This window comes from Aphelocoma coerulescens, chromosome 20, assembly GCF_041296385.1.
Source record: "Aphelocoma coerulescens isolate FSJ_1873_10779 chromosome 20, UR_Acoe_1.0, whole genome shotgun sequence".
Classification (NCBI taxonomy): domain Eukaryota; kingdom Metazoa; phylum Chordata; class Aves; order Passeriformes; family Corvidae; genus Aphelocoma; species Aphelocoma coerulescens.
The window spans coordinates 2,557,160-2,573,442 of record NC_091033.1 but is presented as its reverse complement, the minus strand read 5'-3'; the positions used below and the strand labels follow the sequence as shown (position 1 = coordinate 2,573,442).

Here is a 16,283-nt window from a genome sequence, read left to right as displayed (position 1 = left end):
AACACATAAACATAATCCACATTCTTTTTACCCATTTGGGAAAGAACCGTTTCCCCTCAAACTTACAGCAAAGCCATTGCTACAGCTGGAAACTGGCCACTGAGGTCTTCCGGGCGAGTCCTGGTTCTCTCCATGCTGAGCAATTCCTCTCCTCTTATCCATATGGCAAAAATGAAATGGCCAAAGGCAGGGGGATGTGAAAAATAAAGGAGTTGCTCTGCTGGAAAAAGCCGTGTTGAGTCCTGGTGGGAGGGTGACCACTGAGCATGGCCAGGGCCCTGCCGTACTGAGCTGTGCCAGGCCAGGAGGGGCAGGGACGTGTCCAGGCACATGTTTGGCATCTGCACACGGCTGACATTGGCACTTCAGTGGTGTCAGCACACGGATGGGGGCTGCTCCTTGGGCACACCTGAACACTGGAGGCAGCTGACACAGGTGGCCCTGGTGTAGAAGGAGTGAGGCACTCAGGTGGCACCTGGGTCATGGGTGGCCTGTCAGCACACAGATGACATGTCTGCTGTCCTACACCACGAGTGTCAGCACGGAGGGGATGCCCAGGCACGGCTCGTGTTGGGACAGGGACAGGGACAGGGACAGCACCTGGGGGCACCAGGGCATGGGCTGGGGCTGTTCACAGATGGGGGGGCCCCACAGTGGCCAGGGACAGGGACAGCACTGGAGCACCCGGCACAGGCCCAGGGACAGCCATGGCACACCTGGCACCGGCACAAAGCAGGGACAGCCATGGTACACCTGGCACCGGCACAGGCCCAGGGACAGCCATGGCACACCTGGCACCGGCACAGGCCCAGGGACAGCCATGGTACACCTGGCACCGGCACAGGGGCAGCGATGCCGCACGTGAACCCGTGGCGGCCCCTCCAGGCTGTAGGGACACACGGGCCGGCTCATCCCCAGGTGGGATCTGGGCATGCGGGGACGGGCTGTGTCCCCCAGGGCCGTGGCGAGGCCCGGGCTGGTCCCTGCTGGGCCGGGGTCGGTGCCGGTCCCTCAGCATGTCCCGGGGAGGTCCCGCCCCGCTCCCCGCCATGGCGGCGCGCCCTGGGCGCTCTCACCTCCCGGCCGCTTGGGGGCGCTGTCCCCAACAAGCGCGGCCGGTGCCGCTCTGCCCCCGGAAGCGGAAGCGGCGGCGCCTCGCGGTTCCGGCTGAGGCGGCGGCGCTCGGAGCCAGCGCGGCCCGTTCCTGTTTCCGGCTCCATTCCCATTTCTGCCTCCTTCCCGGCCCCGACCCCGCCTAGTTCCCGTTCTCGCGCCGCTCTTGGTCCTGTTCCGGCTTCCTTACCGGACCTAGCTCTGTTCCCATTTCTTGGCCCCATTCTTAGTCCCGTTCCCCGCTCCCTTCTCGTTCCCATTTCCGGCCCCATTCCCGGCTCCATTCCCAGCCCCGCTCGCATTCCCCTTCCTGCCATGGCGGTCCGCGCCAGCTTTGAGAACAACAACGAGCTGGGCTGTTTCGCCAAGCTCACCAACGCCTATTGCCTCGTGGCCATCGGCGGCTCCGAGAACTTCTACAGGTGAGGGGGCCCGGCCCGGCCCGGCCCTGCCCGCGGCCCCGCGGGGCCCTGACGCGGAGCTTTGTCTTTGCAGCGTGTTCGAGGGGGAGCTCTTCGGGACCATCCCGGTGGTTCACGCCTCCATCGCCGGCTGCCGCATCATCGGCAGGATGTGTGTGGGTACGTGAGGCGGGAGGAGCCCCGGGGGGAGCGGGGAAAGGTCGCGGGTTCGGCCGGAGCCGCACCGGGGGCTGAGCCGTGCCGGGGAACCCGTGGGGCAGCGCCCCTCGCCCTCGGGGGTTGTTTTAATGCCTCGAGTGTGTGAGGAGGAGGAAGGATGATCTCAAAGATCTTTTCCAACCTGCTGGATTCTGTGAAGGACGGAGGGGAACAGAGACTCGCCTGGGAGCCGGGCTGGGGGGGAGTGTTGGCTTTTGGGGCCAGGGAAGCTCCTCTGTTCCTCAGTGCCGGCCCGGGGAGGGGGCAGAGCCCGAGCAGGGGAGGCATTACCGAATGTGAAAGTCAGGGAAGCCTTTCACGTGTCTCTGCCTGGTGAGACTCTGTTAGGTCAGACCAGCTTCTTGCTTATTTGTTCCTTTAACCCTTCAGTCGTGCTGCCACAGTCACACAAACAGTAGCACCTGGGCCTTTTGTAGGGCAAATGGCATCTGCACGGAGAGTTCCTTGTAAAGTGTCTCACTGAGAGCCTCTGGCTTCCTTTAGTCCTGTTGGAAGAGAGAAGGGAGTGAAGCCAGTGCCATTCACCCACACTCCGTGCTTCGGCCTGGATTTTCTTTTCCCATGGTGCAGGTTATTTTTAAATCTCCTGGGCTGAATTCTGGGCTCGGAAGGAACACACAGAGCAAGAGCAGCTCAAGCCACATGTGAACAGCAGGGAAGTGCTAGGGCACCCTGTAGAAACATTCTTTTCATTCTAGTCTATTTTCTTTTGTCGTTTTAGGGAACAGACATGGGCTGCTGGTCCCGAGCAGCACGACAGACCAAGAGCTTCAACACATCCGCAACAGCCTCCCAGATTCCGTGCGGATCCAGCGCGTGGAGGAGCGGCTGTCAGCTCTGGGCAATGTCACCACGTGCAATGACTACGTGGCCCTGGTTCACCCAGATCTGGACAGGGTACGGGGCTCTGGGACACTCCCACATTCAAAGTGGGGCTGGGGAGGCTGCCCAGGCTGTGGCTGGAATTGTTCCCTCCGGCTCAGCTGTGGTCAATGTGCTCTGGAGAATGGAGGAGTGGGGGGTCATGTGTATCGTGGGACAGGACACGGGGAATGGCTCCCCTCTGACAGAGGGCAGGGCTAGATGGGATATTGGGAAGGAATTCTCCCCTGTGAGGGTGGTGAGGCCCTGGCACAGGGTGCCCAGAGAAGCTCCAAGCCCCATCCCTGGCAGTGCCCAAGGCCAGGTTGGACAGGCTTGGAGCAACCTGGTTTAGTGGAAGGTGTCCCTGCCCATGGCAGGGGTGGAATGAGATGAGTTTTAAGGTCCCTCCAACCCAAACCATTCTGTGATTCAGTGATCATTGGGCGCAGTTTGCTTTGTGTGCATAAAATTGAGTGAATTAGAGTGTGCACAGGTCTAGTGAAGAGCGTAAGGAGGAGTGCAGTGAGGACCACAGAAGGAGTTACAAGCTACAGCTGAGTGAGCCGGAGCATGTCATAGCTGAAAGAGACCATGGATGTGCATGATTACAGGGGCCTGAAAGAAAAAGAAAAGGTTCTTGTATGAGAGTTTAAAATAAGGGCAGAGGAGACAAAGCAGTCCTATTTTATGTCTGAGAACTGATACCTTAACAGCACTGAGAGCGATGTGTTGTGTGGCTGCAGCTCCTGACAGTGTTTGCTTCCAGCTTCTGCTAAAGGTGATGAAGAGATGGGACTTCGTGGCAGGAGTGCAAAAGGAAAAAGGGGATGGGAGAAGGCTTTGCACTAAATGTTTTTAAAAAGTGTAAAAAGTAAAGTAAGATGGCCAGAGAGAGAGAAATCAAAATAATTCACAGTGAAACCTAGAGAGGAAGGAAGTTGTTAGAGTTATAAGGATAATACCATTTTGTCCCAGTGGTTTGGGGCCAAAGGGGACTGGTTTGCTGGGAATTGATACAAGTGATGTACTGCCAACAGAAAGGGGGGATTTGGGCATTTCTCAGCAAAGGCATGAGGTTGTGTTTATAGTGACACAGGAAACTGGGAACATGTGGAGCTTGGCTTTGTGTGCTACTGTGGCTGGGTTGCAATGGGCTGTGCAGTGTGGGAGGCTCCCAGCTGAGGGTTGTGTGCAGGAATAGCTTGACTTCCCACTCCACAATACTGTTTAGCTGAAGGCTTTATCCTCCTTCCATTTGCAGGAGACAGAAGAGATCTTGGCAGATGTGCTGAAGGTGGAGGTTTTCAGACAAACAGTAGCAGACCAGGTGCTGGTAGGAAGTTACTGTGTTTTTAGTAATCAAGGAGGAATCGTGCACCCCAAAACTTCAATCGATGACCAGGACGAACTGTCTTCTTTGCTGCAGGTCCCACTCGTGGTAAGGCATTTTTTGGAGTGCTTGCTCTTCCCATTCCCTCCCAACTCAGTTGCAGTGTTTCTCCAGCTCAGGGGCTCCCAGATACTGTTTCTCTGTGAAGTTATTCTGAGTGGGAGGTGAGGAAAAGACTTTGAACAAAGTCTTCCAGACAGTTTTTTGTCTTTCCTGAGTCTGAATAAGCTGCTCAGTGCTTACAGCTGCCTTCTGAAATGTTGCTCTGCTGGGATTGTGCAAGTTTTGCAGATACAGATTGTGAGGCTGTCTGTGGCTTGGCTGAAGCCAATGTTTGAAATGATTAAGAAACTCCTGTGCCTGCTCAGTTGGATGTGTGAATGCTGCTATCCTTCCTGCTTACTGGATTCTCTTTCACTGAAAGCCACACCAATTTCTCACCAGAGCAAAGGCTGTTCATCATTTCATCTGACACTTTCAGAACTTTGCTGGTGGCAGAGCTCATCTTTTCAGCGGTGTGAGCTGAGCCCTCCAGTAAAGCCCTGTGCCAGCAGTGTGTGAGGAGCTGTGCAGTGCCAGCTCCTGCTCACTGCTGCTGTGTCCCTGGCAGGCGGGGACGGTGAACCGCGGCAGCGAGGTGATCGCAGCAGGGATGGTGGTCAACGACTGGTGCGCCTTCTGTGGGCTGGACACCACCAGCACCGAGCTCTCCGTCATCGAGAGCATCTTCAGGCTCAATGAGGCTCAGCCAAGCACCATTGCCACCAACATGAGGGATTCCCTGATTGACAGGTAGGGAGGATCCACCTCCAGGCAGAATCATGGTCAAAACAGGCGAGATTTTATTATAAAAGCAGCTGGTTTCACAGTTGAGCTATATTTTTTAATTATCATTTTTTCACTTCCTCTCCCCTTTTGTTGGTTACTGGCAGCAGTTACTCATTGGGTTATGGAATGTTTCATTGCAATGAGAATCCTTTTTGTGAGAAATAACATCTGTTTCAGCTGTCAGATTTTCTTTCCTAACTGTTCAGTGCTCAGCTATGACATGAATGGTTTTTTTTTTAAAACAAATCTTCTTTTAAAAGTTAAAATACCAGTGACTTTGCTTGTCATCTTGGTTTTTGATTGCTGTAGTTATTCAGATGTTATTTCAAATGCTTGCTATAACCATTGCTGGAGGCAGAAAGACTGTGGAACTTGTCAGCTGCTGCTGCCTTAAACTTCTTACATTTAAAACTGCTAACTTGAATTTTTTTTAAGCCTTTTTGTTAAAGGCTTTGTCCAAGATACTTTTTAATGTGAGGCAGGTGTTGTTTTCTGTCTGGAGTGGTAATGATATGGGACCTTCCCCATTCATTAATGCGTGCAAATGTTTTTACATTTAGGCCTCAGCATAGATGAATGTCCTGTGGGAACTGTACTTGGGCTTTGAGTTACAACCCTGAGGACCACTGATGTGGTGCTAAAAGTGTGTTCCTGAACGACCTGAGCATTGTAACTTGGTGGCTGAGTTCTCAGCCACAATCTGGGAATTGTTTATGGCATAAGGAATTCCTTCAGTGGAGAACCCTTTAAAGAATTCTTTGCCCTGTTACAGTTTGGGTACAAAGTCTTGATGTCTTTGAGCATATCAGAGCCATAATTAAACCTGCTCTGAGCTGTTGATCATTACCTGGGCCAGGCTGAATGTGCATTTTGCCTTTGCCAGCCTGAGAGGTCTGTTCCTGTGGCTGGCTGTTAGCAGCCACAACATCTTGCTTCCCTCTTTTCAGAGGTCATTTTCTAGGAAGGGAAATATTTTCTGGGCCTTTGTAGTGGGAAGGTGAGAACTGACTGAAGCTGGTATTTTGAAATGCCTTCTGCACTCTGGCACTACTAAACCTTCTTTCTGTTTTGTCTTTTAGCCTGACATGAGCAGTGTTGGTTCCTACTTCCCAGAAAGCTCCTAAGGAGTGAAGTGTTGAGCTGCACTTTGGATCACAGACATCCAGACCTTCTGATGACGTTTCTGCAGGCCTGGCCCAAGGGAGAGGCTCCAAAACCAAATTTTTGTCATCTTTTGTAAACTGTTATCACAAAAACTGACAAATAACATGCGTAAGATCCAAATAAGGAATGCTCTCTATCCCTTTGCTCGGTTCTTCAGCTCTGCTTTCTGGTTTTGTGATGCCAACTGAGCCCCTCAAATTACCCCACAATATTTACTCTTGTTGCTCTTGGATGTTGGTCACTAGAGATTATTTTGCCTTAAGTCTTGCACCAGTGTCCTGCTGCACAGCAGTTTGTTTTGGCACGACATACGCTGCCCTCTCTTTCCACACTCCTGTTCAAGTGGTGTTTCTGCTCTAGGTACACATAAGACCCCTCTGTACGTCCAATACCAAAAATACAGTAGATTACTTGCCACAAAATAATTCAAAAGTCATCACCTGCTTTTTTGCCCCCACTTGCAGCTCTTCCCATGGGATGGTGATTCTGAAGTGATCAGCTTGGATAAAAATGAGTTTTTCAGTGTCAATCCAAGGGCTTTTAACAACAACAGTATGGGAGTCCCTGGGGCAGTGTTTGACCTGGTGTCACTTGTGCTGCTTCTGAGGCACCTGCAAGAGAGCCCAAAAGGCAGACTGTTGCCAGTGTAATTTGTCCTGCAGGAGTTCACCTCCTACAATGGGAAACTCTTCGAAATCAGCAAATCCCAATGGATTTGGACCACCTCATCTGGAGTTACCGTGGAAACAAAGGTTAAATAACACGGTTCTAAGCAGTCACATAATCAGTCAGAGGCTACAGATTTGGGAGCTTCCTCATGAAGAGCTTGGCCTGTGCCAGATGGAAAGCAGCTGTAGGTGCTACTTTAGGGCAGAAGATAGTAATTTCTTTCTACACAGCTGTTGCTCAGTGATATTTCAGTTGCTTTCCTGCTTGTCCATTAAGGGTGCACTGAAGGCATAGAAGTGCCTCTATTTCCCATCCTGAGGGTAAGAGGAAACTCTCACTTGTCTCCACACAGCTGCCTTGCTCTCAGCTGGGTTCTCTTGAGGAATGATGACCTGAGGGCCGTATGGGCAGAGCTCTTTTCAGCCCAGGTGCTTTGGGCTTTGTAGAAAATTGAGTAAATTTCCATTTTTGTTTTACTGTCTGGATGTTCAGGGAAGGCTTTGTAAGATTTGGCTGATAAAAGGTTACTCCTTAGACTTTAAAATAAAGATTGCCATGATCATCTGTGATCTCAGATATCAACCCTTTGATATCATGCACCACCTGTCTTGGCACTGACTCCAGGTCTCCTCTCAGCCTGTCTCAGTGTTTAGAGTGAGAGGCTGCTTCCCTTTGGCCACCTCACAGGGCTCAGCTTTTAGGTGGAGCAAATGTGATACCTGTTCTGAACACGGGTCTGTGGGAATTCTGAACTAGTGAGATGGACCTGTGTACAAGGAAAACAATCTATGATAAAGAATGGATTTAGAAACATGGATCATGAGAGAGGATAAACGTGGTGTTTCAATGGCAAGTTGTGTCTCAGAAGACCTGAAGGAGTCTCAGAAGCTCTTCAAGGAGTCCACAGGGATAGGGAGAAGGTCTCTTGTACTGTTAGTTGTATTCTCAAAAGGCATTTGGCAGGATTTTGTGCCCAAGGCATTTAGGGACCTTGGGTAAGTGATCCCATGGAATGAGGGAAGCCTTCTTACATGTCTCCTTAAGGAAAGGCAGTGGATGAGGGTAGGGAATTGTGGCCACATTGACTTTGACTAGTGAGGATGAGGACTGGACAGCAGGGTAAATTTAGTGCAGCTGAGTGTGAAGTGAAGCACATTTAGTTAAGAATCCAAATTTCACCCCGTAGTGGTGAACTCTGGGCAGTACAAGAGCACATTCCTGATGGAAGGTCCATATTGGAACAGATGTGCTCAGGCTTCAGCAAGGGTCAAGAAAGCAAACAATGTCTGGAGCTAATTAGGAAAACAAAGCCTAAACAGCTCAAAGCAGCTTGAGCTGTAAATCCATGAAGCATCTTAGGCTGAGCACTATGTGTAGATGAGATGCAAAACGGTGGTTGCCAAGCGTTTCTGCAAATAGGTATTTTGGGGTAATGCTCATCTACATTAAATTTTGGGTCTCAAGAACTCCAAAAGAAGCTGGGGAAAGGAGAAGTGAAATTCTCATGCCACTGCCCATTACTTCGCCTGAGATCCTGCCCTGCAGTGCCAGAGCTGGCAGGAGCAGGGTGGTGAGGAGGAGGCTGAGCACAGCACTGTGCCTCAGCAAGGGTGAAATGAGCCCAGGTGAAGGGTTACAGAACAGCAGGATTCCAGGTGACAGGCCCTGGGCATCACAGCCCAAGGCACAAGCACAGTGACAGATCAGCACTTGACTGACCCTTTCCATGTACTTTCATCTCCAAGACAACACACAATAAAATCAAGTTGTATGTCCCTAGAGCTGGGCTCCCACGGGTTCTTGGGATTCTTAAAAATGAAACTGCTGAGCTAGCTGAAAAAATTGCTGAAAAGCTGTGGGTTACAGACCATGGCTAAAGCCACCTGGCACCTTTGCCATCAGGCAGTGGAAGGCAACACGAGACTTCAGGTGCTAGGAAGGGTTGCAGGAATGATCTGAGGAACTAAGGTGCTGGAATCTGAGATGCTGGACTATGAGAAGGGCTAGAATCTAGCCATGGGATGAATGTGACAGGAGGGAGAAATGAAAGTCTCGTAACTGGGTTCAGTGAGAAGGTCTTGGGGTGTGTAGCTGTGTGTGCTTTAATGGCCAAAAACTTTCATCAGGATCCTTTACAGAGGTTTTTAAACCTCTGAGTCCTCACGGTGTGAGATGGGAGATCTTGAGGTTTAATGACTAGTTATAAGTTAGGAATAATTAATCTGCCTTAGTGGAGGACCAACTTTTGTGAATGTAATGATCATGTATCCCAGCAAATGTCTAAATTTCCTGGGATGATGAGCCTGAATGGTGATGAAATTATTCAAAGTAGTCAAAAACTGGAAAAAGAAACAAATAGGGTATTGAGTGCAGTATAGTGAGCGTGGTACCCTGGCAGCTTGTCCAGGGTGTTCCAGGGTCCCTGGGCTGTCCAAACCCTCATGCTGCAGAGCCAGGATCACAGGAACACACTTAGAACAGCCTTTTGCTTGTGAGAGTTGAATTAGCACTGCTGATCCCTGCTCCCCTGTGGGAACAATGTGTCCTGCACTTCTGGACAGGAGCTGAAACACAGCCCCTGCCTACAGAGAGCTTTGGCCAGGCTGATGGGCAGCGAGTCCAGTGCTTCTGCAGCACAGCACAGGATCCCAGCAAAGAGCTCAGGGGTGGGAACTGTCCCTTACACAAAAAACATGTTTGTGCCCAGATCCAAGTCACCCTAGGACTGTCCAGGGGCTGATCATAGCAAAACAGAGATGATAATCAATGGGATTGTGCTGGAGGAAAGCTGCTTACCCCCCTGTGGCTGCAGAGTGCTGTTCTCACCCCCTGAACATGTCCTGCAATACCTCACCCCCCGGAAACTCCAACACCGTAACACCTGCCTCAGGGCAGGTAGAAAAGGCCCCGAGGTATTTCTGTGCCTCTGTGGAGCAGCAGCTCAGTCTGGGTTTTGGCAGCCCAGGGCAGCAGCTCAGTCTGGGTTTTGGCAGCCCAGGGCAGCAGCTTGCCTTGCTGCAGCCACCCCGGGCACACTGCTCAGCCTCCAGCTGCCCAGGCACTGCACTGCCTGAGCAGCTCGTTCCTTGGACAGGCCAAAACCCTACCTTTGCAGCAGGGAGGAGAAAATATAAACAAACCCAGACATGGCTCTCCATTGTAAATTTTTTTTTAATTTTTTTTTTTTTTTTTTTTTTTAATGATGGCTGTTGGAAGTTGCTCAAAGGCTTGGGCTGTCGCAGTCCCGGCGAGATGGCAGCGTACAGATGAGACCGAGGTGCCATGTGGCTGTGGCGTCCGTGGTGTGTGTCCCACCACACCTCTGGTACACAGAGCAACGCGGAGTGGCGTGGGGGTGTCTGATCAGTAGCTCTGACTTCGTTTGGTCCTTCGCACTCCCTTCACCCATCATGAGACGTTAGCACGTTTTGTCACTACAGTTCAAAGTTTCGCATCTACGAGCTTCTCACTTACTTTGTAATATGTTGGTAATAGTTTATGTTTAAACACAATAAACAGCTTGGCTATGGAAATCAGTTATGAAGGACAAAATACAATTTGAAACCACGCGTTAATGCAGTCCTAGTGGGCTTCACCAGACGAATCTATGTGTCTATCCTGCTTCACCAGAGCAATATTTGAGCACTAATTAGCAATCCGGAATGCTAACAATCTCTCTGCTGCTTTGTTCCTCATTGTAATTAGGAATAGTTTTAGCATGTTTGTAGTCCTTGGGGTTTTTTTTCAGAGCTGACATTATAAAGCTGTACTTTTTCTATACTAAGTGGACATTCTGTGTGCATTGCACTTCCATTGCACTCAACAGAATTCAGTTATAGGCAGAGGGCTTAGGTTAATCACCTGTTCCCCAGGGTGAGCAGGCAAAGCAATTCCTGTGCTGACATGGATGGCACTTCTGTACAGTGCTGGACTTTACTGTTACACTGCGCTGCAATAGACTTCCACTCTTATTCAACATGGTAAAAATATCAGCATCAACATGAAAATCAAAAGTTTATGGTTAGGGCACAATGTCCTGAACCACTTACAACTGTAAGAGGTATAAATAGAAGCTACTGTTGTAGGAAGAAATCTGTGGAAAGTCACTAGCTGAAAGTTAAGGTGTTTTTTTTGCCTTTACCTGATTTTTATGGCTCTGTCAAACATGGTAAACTCATTCTACTGTGTGGCATGCTTCCTTTGGTCCTTGCCAAATATTTGCCTGTGAAGAAGTGAGTGAAACAAAAAATAACCCCCAATTTTGAAGGCATACAATGTTTGTAACATCTACAGGGGTTGAATTTCGTTTTATAAACAGGCCTAATTCTTACTGTACCTTGATTATTTCAGCAAAATATAATGACAACCTCACTCCAAACAAACATTTCCATTCTCCTGAAACCCAACGTACAAATTCCACAATCTAGTTACACATGCCACGGAACAACAACTCATCTTTTCCCAGCGTCCTAACGGGCAGAGTGCAGTCTGCATCTATACACATTCCCGGTATTTTGGTAACCATTGGTTCATGGGTTCTTGCTGGCGGGAGCTTAGACCAACTTACATGACATTTAAATATTTCTTTCATGAGTGGCTCCCAAAACAAAAACCATGATTGTTTTTTGGTTGGTTTTTTTTATTTTTAGACCAAATTACTTTGTCTTCAGATTGTCCCAGTCTAGGGCTTGATGTTGCCAGGTGTCTGTTTGGTGCTTCTTGAGCTTCTGCTCCACACTCCGGTACCTCTTTGAGTGCTCGGTGGTTCCTTGTGCACTGTGCTGAGTGGCAGCATTGATTAGTTATGAATGTACAAAACATCTGACCAGCAGGTATTGGAAAATTGTATCCAGGCAGATCCCTGGATTTTGTAATAAACTAAGAAGATTTTTTAGAATGATTCAGCATCAGAATGTCTTCTGCTTATGACACTGAAATTGTTCTTGTTCATAGATTTCATGATCTTAATTCATTTATGAGACAGCTATTAAAAAAATGGTTCTGTTCAGAGGTGGTTTAGCTACACTGGAGAATGCTGGGTTTAACAGGGAGCACTGGTGCAGGGAACTGAAGGAAGTTTCCCAGATCAGTTGAAACCTGTCTCGAAGACTCTGGTGCTGGCAGAGCGAGCCAGTGGATGGCACCGCGACCGGCAGGTGACCAAAGCAGTACGAAGGAAGGAGGCTCCACACTGCAAGGCTGCCTGCCTGTATTTTTTCCAGTTTTCCTGCTTATTTCCATCCCAGGGTGTCCAAAACTTGTAGGTCACTGAAGTAGTTTTGTTTGGTAGGCTTTTCAATGCATTGTTTTCTCTTTTTTGTGTGTGTCCATAGTCCTCATCAGCTCAATGAGTTGAAATGTGCAGCAGGCTGTGTCATACCCATTCCTGGACAGGTCTTTTGTAGTACACAACATTTTGCTGCACCTCTTTGTTTTTAAACTGGAAGATTGTGTATACCAGGACAAGGATACACAGGGACAGGATGCAGGGGATCACCACTGCGATGGCATTGACAGTGCTGGGCACGTCGTTTATTGTCACCATGATATCCACGTCGTCGTGCGGGAGGCGCCGGTCCTTGCTCCGCTCAACATCCTTCTGGTTACAGCCCATCCAGTCCTTGAGGATCGACCTGGGGTAGCCTGGCTCCACACTCAGCCTCTGGTTATCGAACTTCCAGTACTCTTTCCCTTTGTAAAAGTAGGTGTAAACTAGGAGACAAAACAAAGAGTATTTCTCACTATTTCCGGTTAATGAGCTGTGCTTGTGGAAGGACATTAAGGGAGCCTGGACAACTGAAACTAGCCACTACCTAAGTCAATAAAACACATTTATCCAGGGCATTCCCAAGCCATTGTAAAGTCAATGTGGTTTTGGAGCTGGGATTTAAAGGAGAAGCTATAACCCTGGCTTGTGTGTTCAACATTGCCCATGGAACACCATCCCCCTTGGCCAAGACAAGCTGAGAATTAAAAAACAAAGCCCTACTAACTTTAAAGGAAGGGTTCTGCACTGAGTTATTTTTTACTACATCTGTAAAGATGTGCTTGTCATTACCAAGTGATTAACATCATCTGCAGGGTGCCAGCATGTGCCTGGGTGTGACAGTGTTTGGAAGAACACCAGGTTTCTGTTCATTCAGCCTGAGGGAGCAAATGCTAAGATGAATCCTTTTGCCACAGAATCACAAAGATTTGGCCTGTGTTAAGGAGCAGTGCTGTCCTGCTGCTAATAAAAGGGTGATGCTTTATGCTACATGTTGTTTGAAGCACCTCTCTCTCCCCAGATGACTCATTTTCTAATGACTCTCAAGTTATTAGAAAAAAAGGAAAGAGAACAGGAGAAGGGAGCTGTGGTGAAAAGTGCTGGTCTCCTGCACTGTTCCCCAGCTTAGCTGGTCTCACTGCTATCCTCCAGCCTGGCCCAGCCCTACAGCCCTCCTCTCACACCACAGCTCCAGATTTGAACACAGCCTCAATGGCACAAGCCCCTTCTGTTGGCTCTTTCCCTAACTGGAGGAGGAGGAGGAACTCTTCAAATCAGGGGAAGAAATGTGTTGGAAGGAGCCTCTGGAGCTCCAAGCCCCTATTCAGAGCATAACTTCAAGGCTAACTGCTAACATCAGACAGGTTGGAGCCTTCAGCAGAGAGCCAGAGCTCACCACAGGTAAATTAGGAGGAAATGTAACTTCCAGCATCCTCAGAAACAGGGCCCAGGAAAAGTTGGGTCTATTGTGGCAGAAAAATCCCATTCCCTATGAGCTGGATTGTCATAATGTGGTTTAGCAGCTGAGGAGGTGTGTGGGTTGGGACGAGGGTCAGGAAGGATCTCAAACTGCTGCTGCTCACAAAGCCCAGGTGACCCCAGGGCTTCTGAGACTTGATTCCTGGATCAGAAAATACTCAAAACACTCCACATCCAACTGCCCAGCTCCCAGCACAGACCAGCTCTTCCCGATCTAACAGCTGTAATGACTGCAGACACATACAGCCTTCCTTGCTGATGAAAGCCCCCTGAGGAGCCTGAGGGATTCCTCTCCACACGGTGATGGGCTTTGGGTATCCTGGGTCCGTTGCTCTCTTGTCCTCGTTGTACCTCCAGTACCTGTCCCCCTTGAAGAAGTACGTTTTGCCCACGGGCTCCCAGCGCAGCGCCGTGTCGATGCCCTCCCGGGGCAGGCAGTTCCCCAGCTCCACCAGGCTGTGAGGGTAGCCTGGCTCTGCCGTCACTTCCTTAAAAACCCAGTACTTATCTCCTAGAGGTGAGTGAGGACACAAACAACAAACAGATTGGCCTGGTTAGGAGTTGAATTGATATGAACCTAAACCAGCTGCAGTGAACCATAGGATGTTGAGGGCTTCCAGGCTTAACTGTAATCTGTGAAAAAGCTGCTCCTCCACTTCATTTTGAATCTGAAACCTTATTTCATCTGCTGCTCCTCAGTTCTTGTTTTGAGAAGCTGTTGAACAGCCCTTTCCCATTTACCTTCTCATGCCAGTAATGTTTTCAAAGACTTGTCTCATCCCCTTTCTGCCATCCCTTGCTCAGGCTGAGGTGTTGGTCAGCCCAAGCTTTTCAGACATTTCTGTTGCATTTCCCTGAGCCTTGTCAAGTTTTCATACAGTTTAGAAAGCTGAGGTACTGAAGCTGCAGACACAAATTCAGAAGCCCGGGTACTGTGGTTTTGTACTGGACGTGCTTTCCAGCCACGCTTCCTTGCTCACAACTTGCTCTCAAGTTACAGGATCCTGTTCAGACACTGTCACCATACAAGGAGCTAAAGTGGGTCCCAGCACAAGATTGGTCATTTTGTCTCTTTAGGAGACGCTTGTCCAGAAATGAGGTTTGGGAGTGCCCTGTACCTGGAGAGGCCTCAGTGCCCTGGTGAAAGGTGTTCAAGGAGATAGGGAGGGAACTGACACTCCCTGGGAAATAGGAGCTGTTTCTTGTTATCACATGAAAGCCAGCTTCCCCTAATTGATCTTAACTCTATACAGAGATTTTCCTGGCAAGGCCAGCCCACACTGAACTGTATTTGAAGGATCAATGTGGCTGCTTTAAGTGCCGCCTTGGAAAAGGACAAGGGTGCAGCGTACCTGTTTTCACCATTTTCATGCCCTAAAAGCAGCCTGAGGTGAGGAAGGAGTGGTTGGCTCATACTGAACTGTACTGTACCTTTGAAGAAAACGAATTTGCCATCAGAGCGCTCATAGGCTGCGTCGATCTTTGCAGGGAGGCCCTTCCAGAACTGCTCAATCTGCATGGGATACCCCTCCTGCACCCGGTTGTTGCGCAGACGCCAGAACCAGCGATCCTGAGAAAACCAGAAGCCTCTTGAGACTGAGTATTTTTGTCTTGCAGTCAGACCTGGCTGGGTCCAGCATCCAGCACTGCTAATCCTTGCCTAGGCCCCACAACCATTACAGACACAAGTCCTGCTTCAGGTGACAGCTCCAACCCAGCCCAACACTGTCTTCAGTGTGGGAAGTGCTGTGGGGGGAAGATGGCAGCCCAAAGGGGGAGATGTTGATTGATGGTGCTGTGAAAAAGGGTGGAAAGAAGGAGAGGGAAAAGGAGCAGGGGGAAGAGAGTCCACAGATGTAAGCATTGTGACCTCCCCATGTCTTGTCACTGAGGTGTCCTGCTTGTCCCGGTACAGTTGAAGCTCAGCTCTCAGAGGCCAGGAGAGCCAGACAGCCTGAACATTACCTGGTGCATGTGTGAAACACACAGGGTCTGAAGGCACAAAGGAGTTATGAAATATTCCTTTAGATATTAGATCATTAGTTAAAGCTGCAGTGTATGCTCAGGGATGAGCATGAGCAGGACAGAACCTGTGAGACTTCTCCCAGATACCATCCCAACCTTCAACTAGTTTCATTTCAGGAATATTCTGCAACTGATGTGGTTTGTCCATTTAATAACCCTCAATATATCCCTCTCCACATTGGGCAGAGTGTAAGCTACTGGCATTTTGGGAAGGGGATCATGGATGTCCATATTCAAGGCACCCTAATGGGTTATTGAGCAAAGCCTCTCCTTCCTCCCTGGCTGTAGTTTACAAGGAAGGTTGACTCAAACTCCCCAGGTAGGCTGAGTGTTCCCAAAGCCCCAGTTCTGTGCATGTCACCTCTGAGACAAGGCTTGTTCCCACAGAAGCTGTGGCTGCCCCATCCCTGGAAGTGTTTCAGGCCAGCTTGGATGGGGCTTGGTCTAGTGGAAGGTGTCCCTGTCCATGGCAGGGAGTGGAACAAGATGGTCTTTAAGGTCCCTCCCAGCCCAAACCACTCTAGGATTCTGTGGTTAACCGTGGCACTGGTATTGCTCCCTGGCTTTACAGGTGGCTCCTCTCAGGCTTGGTGGTGTCTGAATTCTCTGCCAATGCACCCAGTTCACATTTTGGAGCACTGGGCATTTTGTAAATCCCATCAGGCACTGTTTCCAAATATTACAGAGCCAATCTGCTTACACTTCCTTCCAATACTGCTCAGTCATCACCCCCAGAGGAAGAGAGCTATTTTCACAGACATTTCAAATCTCACTACCAAATACTTCTATTAACCCTCTCCAGCAATAAAATGAAGGGAAGACTGATGGGTAAGCAGGAATTCTT

The 16,283-nt window shown here is 49.5% G+C and overlaps 2 protein-coding genes across 4 annotated transcripts in view; one reads left to right on the top strand and one right to left on the bottom strand.

Moving 5' to 3' along the window:
* Nucleotides 1-1,160: 1,160 nt before the first annotated feature.
* Nucleotides 1,161-6,156, top strand: EIF6 (eukaryotic translation initiation factor 6). Its single transcript, XM_069034603.1, has 6 exons — nucleotides 1,161-1,535; nucleotides 1,609-1,694; nucleotides 2,476-2,651; nucleotides 3,880-4,056; nucleotides 4,619-4,800; nucleotides 5,916-6,156. The coding sequence occupies exons 1-6, from the start codon at nucleotides 1,429-1,431 to the stop codon at nucleotides 5,923-5,925; spliced, it is 738 nt and encodes a 245-aa protein (XP_068890704.1). The 5' UTR covers nucleotides 1,161-1,428; the 3' UTR covers nucleotides 5,926-6,156.
* Nucleotides 6,157-6,322: 166 nt separating this feature from the next.
* Nucleotides 6,323-16,283, bottom strand: part of MMP24 (matrix metallopeptidase 24) — a 46,931-nt gene continuing 36,970 nt past the window's right edge. For all 3 annotated transcript variants that reach the window (XM_069034600.1, XM_069034601.1, XM_069034602.1), the window contains exons 7-9: nucleotides 14,846-14,984; nucleotides 13,659-13,925; nucleotides 6,323-12,381 (exon numbers count right to left, since the gene is read on the bottom strand). In XM_069034600.1, the coding sequence (XP_068890701.1) occupies nucleotides 12,044-12,381; nucleotides 13,659-13,925; nucleotides 14,846-14,984 (744 nt within the window). In that variant the 3' untranslated portion in view covers nucleotides 6,323-12,043. The remainder of the gene's footprint in view (nucleotides 12,382-13,658; nucleotides 13,926-14,845; nucleotides 14,985-16,283) is intronic.